Source organism: Colias eurytheme, chromosome 19, assembly GCF_061535395.1.
Source record: "Colias eurytheme isolate Ceu_HAF_F1 chromosome 19, ilColEury1 Martin Lab GWU primary, whole genome shotgun sequence".
Classification (NCBI taxonomy): Eukaryota; Metazoa; Arthropoda; class Insecta; order Lepidoptera; family Pieridae; genus Colias; species Colias eurytheme.
In genome coordinates, this window is record NC_142998.1 from 5956808 (window position 1) to 5967709 (window position 10902).

The following is a 10902-nucleotide window of genomic DNA, read 5'->3' on the forward strand; positions in this document are numbered from 1 at the left end:
ACTTCTTCTAGAAGCACTTTTGAATCGTATCATTTATTAAAGTTAAATTTTGTTTGAGCTAAGCTATGTAAATCTTCATTATATTATAAAAACCATCGTAATGTATCTAATTATTCTTAATTTTAAAGAATATTATAAAATTTCTGGCTGATGGCTGGTCGAGAGGTCAAGGTGTCGACTGTCGATCTCTTGATCGATTTTTTCTATTATTTGAATATTTATACCTACTCGTACCTATAAAAAATATACCATTACTTATCTGGCCAGTGATAAATGAAACCTCCCAAATATATGTAATTACTAGCGGTCCGCCCCGGCTTCGCCCGTGGTACATATGAAAAATAGATGTTGGCCGATTCTCAGACTTACCCGATATGCACAGAAAATTTCATGAGAATCGGTCCACCCGTTTCGGAGGAGTATGCAGACTAACATTGTGACACGAGAATTTTATATATAAGAGATAATATTCAGTCAAATTGAATGGGAAATATCCTGAGAGTTTACACGAGGAAAACATCCTAAACTCCATGGACGCTTATTCATGAATTATACTCTAATAAAAATCTGAGCAAAGTTTTATTATAATGTTTTTGATTAGTTTTTAAAAGGCGTAGTAACTAATATTATCGACTCTTATAGAGAATCGATAGAAATGTGATTCGACTAATGATCTGGGGATTGTGGTAGGCTAAGATAAATTTGAGTGCAAAAAAAAATGGTAAGTACGATAGTGGTAATTGATTACATAAAATATTACGGTGATAATTTCAAAATATTGAAAAGCATGAATAAAAGATGGAGGATTGGAGAATTGAAAAGAAAAATACGATAACTTTGATTTTCTTTAATAATATTTAATACGATAATACATGGGTATTTGTGATAAATACACATTGTTAGTGCAATTTTGTTCTGATAAAATTGGTAAAAATGAAACAAAACTTTTCTTACACTTATAAATATATAATCGGAATATAATATTATATTCCGATTTCAGTCTACGATGTAAAACAATGTGCATTTATGTATTATAATAATAAAATTACGATACATTGACCAGTTCAGTTAAATAAATGTACTTATTAAAGCACCAAAAGTATAAGAATAATAAAATTAATCTATAGAGAGTGCCCTGAAGGATCCATTCATAGCGTTTCCATCAGTTTTTGGTTTTATTTTGAGATCAGCTTTCCACAGGTTGTCGTTTAGGAACAATTTTCTGCAAATAAATAATTATTCCTTATTAAGATGTACGGAATATTTTCATTTACAAAGGATACCCACCATCTCAGCAAAAGGACATAATTTTCTATATAACGACTTTTAACTAGTAGAACTTGAGTCCAATAACAACCTGGACCTTATATTTATTTTAAACAAAAAACCTTAATAAGGATATTGAATGACTAATTGAATCCTTGAAATAATACCTCTTTTCTCTAATTTTCTTAATCCAGTCTGCATTTTCTGACATCGTGCTGGGAGCGTCACCTCCATACTCGACTGGCAAATATTTCTTGTCGATATGCTTGTGTAGACTTTCATAGTCATGGAAAAAGTGGATCTGGAAATAAACATTTTGTAAAAATTTATTTTATTTTTATTTTTATACTTAACAACTACCTAGTTAATTATAATGATTTAAAAGCCTGAAGATTTCTCAGGTATATTTTTATATTTTAGAACACAGCAATTAATTTATAGTTCTACCCAATAATCAAAAGCAATTTAGTTTTTTTTTTTATATTTTGATATTTATAATTTATTAATGTGAATGAGATAGATCAAAAATGAGATTATATTAATAACTAAACCCGATGACCGAATAAATCTATTTATGAATTACTTATTATTCCACACACAAATCACAATAACATAATAGACTATTTTAAGATTTACAATGCCCATAAAAAATAAGGGAAATTACGAATTACGATTTAGTTAAATCTGCTGACGAATTATATTATTATATTATTTACTCACTATATCGCAAATTTCTGAAGGTAGAGCTGGTTTAATTAGCGAGTATAGTTTGTCATAATATGATGGAGCATTCACACCATATACTTTCTTTACTCGTACGGGCATACCTTCCTGTAAAAAAAACGAATTTATAATAGGTAGAGTCATTATTGTAGAATCTTGAAAACTCTTGCAGACTGAATGAAAAAAGATAGTACGTAAGTATATCAAACATAAGGTAATAATTTATTAAACTTAATCTTATAGAGGTGATTGGCATAAACCAGTCGCATTTAATACGTATCGTTTGTAATAAAATTAACATAGGAGCATTGTTTTGAGCGAAATAAAAAAAGGATTTATAAAATTTATGTGTGTAAGGTGCGTGATGGGGCGCTTCTGGCCTTCACTGTCTGTTTCTGTAAATGGAATAAATGATTTATACGAAGTTAATTACTGTTTAAACGTTATCGTTGATTAATTTACAGTTGAAAATCGATTTATTAAATTACTATTTATAGCAGATCTTAGAAAACGATAGAGGTTCTCTTGAATGCCGAGATACATACGGTATATAAATAATATATGTTCACATATTATGTATTGGTACGTTACTTTAACCGACACAGTAAAAAATATTTGAAAAACTTTCAGGTTATCTTGTAAATGTTTCGCTCTACATGTACATAATATTTTCGTCCTATGTTTATGTCGTTGCAGTTGGCACAAGGAGACCTCCATTCATTTTAAAGAGAAAAAAAATAGTTACTGTATACGGAAAATATTATCTATTTTTATATATACTAACCAAAAGAAACAAGACAAAATCTCTGAAGAACATAATGTTGGCTTTTGGAATCATTTTTAAAGAAAACGATGACATGTCCAATATGACGATGTGGCCTTCTGGGAAAACGTTGTGAAATCTGATCCAATAGTCCGCCTGTATCGTGAGGGTTTTCAGGATATCGTAGAAGGAGAACTGCTCCAGGTCTGGGTCATCGTAGTGATGGATCAGTATTTCATTCTCACCGGCTTTGTATGCACACACTCGCCTGTAAATTATGAAGCATTTTAACGTGATATATTACTTCATTCAAGTATTTTACTTCATTCTTATACATTCACTACTTATAGGTATAGTTATAAACGCTTTCAGGCAATAATTGAGAAAGTAAAAAAATATCTTTTGTAAAGACAAATCGCATAATCGCACGCTATATAGGCGTTATAATAAATGTTTTGATTCATCATCATTACATTATGTTTCAATAACTTCTACGCAACAAGCGTGACTCTCACTTTTTTATACTACATTTTATTCATTAGCTAACATTTTAACGTTGTATAATATTCTTGAAAAAAATCAAAGTTATTAACCTTTGAAAGTTTCAAACTATATGAGTGTTTAGTAGAGTCATCCGAAATTATAATACTTAATTGTTATTATAACCTGTAGATATTTTATGTTATTCCTATTACATATTAATAGTGTCTTTATGGATAGAAGTAAGAGAGTCGGTACAATAAAATATTTTAGTACATATTGTTTCACCTTTAATTGAAAGTATGACGTACGCCAAAGTATTGGCTATTGTTTCTTTAGAAGTTACATAACTATAACTGTATGTAGTTTAATAATTTGATTTAGCTTTATATTATAATAGCTTTAAATTCGTTATCACCTAATATCGAGAAATCTAAATGACTAGCTGTGCTCCGCGGTTTTTAGATTATAAAAAAATGTCTCTACTATTCATTGATATAGGTAGTCCACGGATGAGTAAATGTTAAGTGTAAAATATATTTGCACATTGCTATTGTATCTAGAAGTTACATAACTAATAAAAATTACATATCTATTTGACTACGCTGCATGTACCTACATAATATGTATGTACTTTTTAACTGCACTTCTTTGTTTCGTTGTAGCAATAAAATTATTAAAAATGATAGATAAATAAACTGATAATCAAGATTTAAAATCTTGAACAGGAATATGAATGAAGGACGTCATTTTAACATATTATATTTGACAATATTCACAGTTTTGAAGTTATTTTTAACCAAATAAAAACCTGCTGTGAACAAAATATTAAGTTACCTATAGATATTTTGTCCGAAAATTTCGTACCTCAATCAACCTTCACTGTATTTTTTGATAATAATTCAATTTTACACCTTTTTTACACTTTAATAAAATTAGGTAGAGTTATTTACTAAATTACTTACGTCACACTGAAAATGTTCTCTACTTCTTTTGAAAAGGGATCTCTTCCCGAGTATAATTCAGGCATCTGACTTCGTGTAGAACAAAATCTATCTATGCACTTTTTTGTTTTCTCCAGACTCCCGTAGCAGCTGTGCAAGAATTTCTCTATCATGCTGTCATCTGTAATATGAAAATAAATTGCGTGTATATTGAAATAAATTCGACAATTTGCAGATAATTGGTAGTGTACCAAATTACAATCGCTGGACAAATTTCGTTTTCCGTCACGAAATGCATGTAAGAAATCGATTTATTCTATCATTGCTTTAAACAATCTATATACATATATAAAACTCAAAGGTGACTGATATAGTGATCTATCAACGCACAGCCCAAACCACTGGACGTATCGGGCTGAAATTTGGCATGCAGGTAGATGTTAGGACGTAGGCATCCGCTAAGAAAGGATTTCCCGAAATTCTTGCGGGAACGGGGAAAATCGGGGATGCACGTACAAAGTCGTGGGCCAAACCTAGTTACAAATAAAACATAAAAACGACACAATATCTTTCTGAATTGTACCAAGCTATCTATCGATAAAGTATTTCCGGATATAACTTTCTATAAACATACTCAAAACCTTTAATTTTTAAGAAAGTTAATACTAATCAGCTAAAATCAACGCTTACGCTAACTAAAACTTACCATTTAGTATTTACAAACTCTGCTAATTGAAAGAAAATGTATTGTTACATACCATAATAAAACATTTTACAGTTCATTATCCTATCCGGCAAAGAACTCAGGAATCGGAAACAAATTATACACAATCATTATAAAATCAACGTGTTTTTATTGCAAAATATTAATTTCTATCTGTTCATTGTTTACAGAACTCTAGTCTCGAATATAATTTGATACGGAATTCGAATATTAATCGATATCTAACGAATCATCAAAACGTAAAGAACAGTATTTTGCAAGACTAAATAATAATTATTAATAGATAGGTAGTTAGTGCAGTATACCATTTACAAGGACGCATATGAAAATGGACAAGACGCTTTACTACGTTTCACAAGTGTGTGAAATCGTATTATTTGAATAAGTACATTAAACAAATTATGAATACATAAGGATTTTCTTCACTAAACAAACGCAATAATTACCGAGGTAGGTAAACCTTTTGAAATGTGTCGCGGGACCTACCTAATTATTGTATAGGTAGGATTTGTAGTAGTATATATGTAGGATTTGTAGCCTGTAGCCTATAGCTTATGATAATATTTTAGAAGCGAATAAACGAATTGATGTTTAAATATAGTGTGTAGAATATGAATATTGTTCTTAATAACTGTACGCTTTCTTTAAGGGTAACAAAGCCGTAAAATTCTTTCTTACGCTACTTTAGTATTTATTCTTCAGACAGATCAAAAAATGCGAGATAAATATACTAATTTTCTATCAATTGTAGCTATTGATGAGGGTATTTAACTTATGAGGGAGTTTTTAACTCGGAGCACATACCTATAATATATATCTACTATACTGGTAATCACAAACAGTGATGTTAGATTTTTATAGGAAACGTTTAAAAATGACAATCTGTGATTAAATTCAGTATTTGACGTACAAATGCATGCAATTTAAATAAGAGATTTAATTAATAGATAAGCAATTTAAGCGAAACTTAAATAGGTATTAATTTATTATTTTTTAAATGTCTGCCATTTATATTCACGGAAAAAAATAGAGATTTGTAGCGTCTCATGTTTACAATACCTACTTATATCGTAAACTCTACTTAAAACTAATTATTAATTTGGTTGTTTAATTATAATGATGATGATAGATGAAAATTATTATTATACCTAATTGTTTAAAAAATATTTAGGTAGGTATTATTTACATAACTTGTGCGTGCAGAGCATGTAAGTATACTCTTATATTTACTCAAAATTGAAAAAAAAACTGATATAAAAAAATAAATGTTTGTACGTAAGTAGATACGTGCGTGACTTCTAAACGATTGCGCCGAATTAGATAAATCTTTTAAATGCCTGTTTATCCTTATGATGAGGCAAAGGCCTCGTACAAATACGAGGAAAAATGTGAAAAATAAACTAATAAAAATTTTAAAAATTTCCATGAAAAGCAAAATTTGCCGGGGCGGAGCAGCGACGAACAGCTAGTTCACCTACCTATAAGCTTAAGGTATACCAAATTTAAGACAGACAGACAGACAGAGTTTCTTTCGTATTTATAATATTAGTAGGGATAGCTCATGTCATTTTTAAGTAGGTAACTGTACATTTAATATATATATATTTTCCTTTTATGTTTAAATCTCTAATATTGTCCATAATATTTATACAAAGTATCCAATGGTATATTTTGATAAAAAAAAAATATTTATTGTACAGTTCATAGTGTAAAAAATAATTTGGAAAATCCAAAAGTGCACGCCTCATAATTTTTTTTAATAAATATTTATTAATTATTATTTTTGTTTATTTAATAACAATTAAACCACATCGAATCAGACCCTGAAAAATGAAAGGGTTCTATTCCTGAGCATACTCAAGCGTAAGAGAAAAAAAAAGACTCGATTAGTAAAGTATTTCGGTCGCTATCGTGTTAACAAGAAAAAGGATCCGCACATACAGACACACGGACGTCCAAGACAGAACTTTTTTAAACTGTTTTTTAACTAGTTTAAATAACAAAAATGACATCAAAAATATCATGAACGTTAAAAATAGTGTTTTTTCTTAATATGTGTGTGTATGTATTATCTTACAAGTGCAATGTATGATACATAAAGACATTTTAAGTTTGAAAAATCAGATGTTTTGCGCGAAGTGACAGTAGTACCCACCTCAACGCTTCGCTTATGAGGCGTGCAAAAAATAGTAACAAAAAATATCGAGTTTTAAAATCTTACCTAGGTCTTTGGGAAGATAAGGCTCTTTAGCCATCCATTCCTTGATAAAAGCAACATCTTTACTTTTAGCCGTCATCTGAAAAAAAGGAAGTACTGTTTTATAACTGCTTATCTCGTTATCTGATTCTTATTTTTCTCATTATGTCATAAAATACACACAATTGAAGCAACTAAACGATCATGAAAACACTACGTTGTGCAAAATATTTAATCAGTACTAATTATTATGCGAACAATAGCAAAACAAATAAACAAAATTGATTTGCGTAGGCGAAAATTTATTTAGAAAATTTGCTTACGATACAAGACGCGTGGTTACACACTTATGAGATAGCAATTATGCTTCATCCAACCTTTCTGGTTGGTGTGAGGTTGCTGACTGCAGCCAATGCTTTGCTCCACTATCCTTCCAACAACACTATTTGAGCGAGTACAACTCGTCAACAACTTTACCATAGGTATAATCACTAATCTCAATATTTAGACGTTGTCACAATACACATTCATCATCACCTTCATTGGTTTAATTTCGCATTAAAATACTTTTCATTTTTCATAATTTCACGCGCGTGTAGATACTACTTAGATAATAGATATTGTAAATAATTTCAAGAAAGTAAATTGCAATGCGTATCACTTTTAATTGACTTTTTTGATATCTTACCTTACATAACATGTTTTATTTATGAATCGTCCCCATCTTTAATCGAATCAATCAATAAATAATTGTTATGTAAGAGAACGATCTAAATAGTATAGCTATACTTATGTTATAATCCAACACAGGTACCTAGTTATTGCATCAAGTAAAACTAAAAAAAAATTAATAGAGAGCCACGACTTAGAAATAAGGAATTTAAAATTTTAATTTGATAGCCTCGTGATCGATTTTTTTCTATTATTTATATTTATAATTATAATTTATTCATTCGATCCTTCCAAGACAAGTGTGGTCACAACTCACAGACCTTAAAACTTCTTTTTTCAAACATCAACGAATTTGCAAGCATGTTCAAGTACATATTATATTATGACATTACAAAATATGTAGTTACTTAATTAAGTTTTTGTCGTTATCATTTATTAATTATTATTCTTTTTATATCAAAGTATATGTACATAATATGTACCTTCTGCTTGATAAAAATACATTAAATCACAACTTAAATTTATTAAGTTAATTATTTAAGGCCTGTCAAAAAATATTAGCATAATATTACTAATTTTACGCTAAATTACTTCAAGGAAACGAAAAGAAAAACAACTTATATTTATGGAGTTATTAATAAAAGTATTATATAAATACAGTGGAATCCGTTTATAATGAGTAATGACATCGAAGGGAATCGACAAACACGTCATAATAAGCGGACGTGATACAAAGCGTTATGTGAAATGAAATATCTTTTTTATGTAAATATGTATGTATTTAAGTATTTTAATACAGAAACATAGTATACTTGCATATGTATACGTAAAAATTAAATCAAAATGAAAATTGCACGTAATCAGCAGATTATTATAATAAAACATACCTACAAGTGTATTTTTTTACTGTACGTACACTGTAATTTTTGTCTGCTTTTGTTTTTTTCATTTTATTGTAAAAACAGTCTCTAATACTATTGTGTATAGAAGACATATTATCATTTTCAATATTGCTGTGAACAAATCGTGATAATAATTCTGCAGCTTTTAATGCCTCTTCTGCGGTAGGTAATGGTGATTCCTCGACTTCCTCTTCCCCATCACTTTCCAGTTGTTCCTTAGCACTAATGTTCTGTACGATATTTTCATCGGTGGGTTCTTCGGATGTGAGGAGATCGCTATCAATGACAACATAATCTTCCCACATTTCCGTGTAAAGAATCATGCCGGTCATTATAACCAGACATAATTTATTTAAAATGGGTCATAATAAGCGGCATGTCACTGTAAGGGAAGTCAATATATCCGACTTTTTATAAAGAATTTTATATGAAAACCAAACTTCGTAGTGCAATTACGTCATAATAACCGGTTGGTCAATATAGGCGGAGTCATAATAAACGGATTCTACTGTAGTATCTAAGTAGGTTGTTAAGACGTATTGTAGACGTATTGTATTGAACGAACCTAGCGATACATACAACTTATAGGTAAGTTACATACTGATACATATACAAAGATAACTATCATTATTATTACATGTGTTACAGCTTAAATGCATAGGCACAGTTATACAATATAATATTGTAATACTGTTTTCTTTTGTTATCTTATTAGAACCAAGAATGAGAAACTCATTATAACTTTCATACAACTTATCTAGAATCTAAGTTATTAGAGCTGTATTTTGTGGTGAACAACTTATTTCTATACATCTTCTAAGGATTATTATTAATTGGATGTAGAATTATGTCAGTTGGTTTTTCTATTCTCTAGCATTACATCATACACCATAGAGGTATTGCTTTGGGGTGTGACTAGATTAATGGCTATAGATCGTTTCTTCTATAATCGGCGGTTCTTTACTTTACACATCCTTGTACTTCCTTCATTCCCATCGTCTAGATTTTTCCAAAAATGACGGAAGGTACCTACTGAATTTGTAGTGTTTTTTTTGCCTGCAACGCTTATTTTGCAGGCCCTAAATGAGCATGAGTGGTGGTAGTAACCAGTAGTACATAGGTAATTAATTAGTAGATAAAAATGACCTTCTATAAAAATAACAATCATTTTAATTTGAGTATTATCCATTTTCTAATATAATTATTATAATATGCTACGAATAAAAATAAGTACAATCATTCAATCTTTCAATGAACGCGCTAGTCATTCAATGAAATAACAGATTCAAACAGATGACTGCGACAAATTATATCTATACCTATACATTTTTTACCTGTGCTAACCAAAACGAACATAAATGTTAAGTTCTTGTCTAGTAACGAGAAAAGTGCTAAGTACTAGTAGGTCTAAGATGGTCTAAGCATGACTTCCTTCGATTGAGCAATGAGCATACCTAGTAGTATCGTATATCGAATATCGAGATAATAAATAAAATTGCTTATTTTGTTTATTTCTATAATATCTCAATATTATATGTATAAAAAGGACGTGGATGTAATGTATTACCGTTGTAAAATGAAATTGCGGAAATAAAAGATCATACAAAAGTAAAAAAAAAACTAAATGCCACACACAAATCTTTTCACAATCACGATATAATACGAAATTATTTCAATGCTTCAAAATTTTGTTTGTACACATAATAATAATACCTATCGGAAATGTTAGAAAACAAATAATTGTGTTCTGTTGAAATAATATTTAAGGGATAGGTAAGTAAGTAGGTACTTATTTAATTTTAATAAGAACCTTCAAGTAAAGTTAGCCAGGATACTACTAAAAAATAGAACTCCTTCCTATTTTCCACTAACTGTCCTGGCTTGTCAACTAGATTACTACCTTAGCTACTAGTTTACTAGCTTAGAAATGAAGCTAGTTTTGTCTACACGAAGCCAGATGTAAGTACTAGATTAGCTAGTTTACTGACACAGTGACACTAGCTTGCTATTCTACTTTGAAAAACTAGCCTCGTGTAGCCCAGGCATAAATGTTTGTGTGGACTCACAATTCACATTAGCTATATTTTCATTTCTTTTCAGAAAAGAATAAAAAGACATCCATACTAATATTATAAATGCGAAAGTAACTCTGTCTGTCTGTCTGTTACTCAATCACGCCTAAATTATAGACCTACATTTTATATTTTAAATAATTCATTTTAACCGTCAAG

At 29.7% G+C, this 10902-nt stretch overlaps 1 protein-coding gene across 1 annotated transcript; it reads right to left on the reverse strand.

The window, feature by feature from the left end:
• Positions 1-832: 832 nt before the first annotated feature.
• On the reverse strand, positions 833-7578 carry LOC149900197 (alpha-tocopherol transfer protein-like). The gene is made up of 7 exons (XM_090113178.1): positions 7421-7578; positions 7122-7197; positions 4198-4357; positions 2774-3020; positions 1987-2097; positions 1434-1567; positions 833-1222 (listed from the first exon to the last, which is right to left on the reverse strand). Exons 2-7 carry the CDS (start codon positions 7195-7197, stop codon positions 1117-1119), a joined length of 834 nt encoding a protein of 277 aa, XP_089969304.1. The 5' UTR covers positions 7421-7578; the 3' UTR covers positions 833-1116.
• Between the last annotated feature and the right edge of the window lie 3324 nt (positions 7579-10902).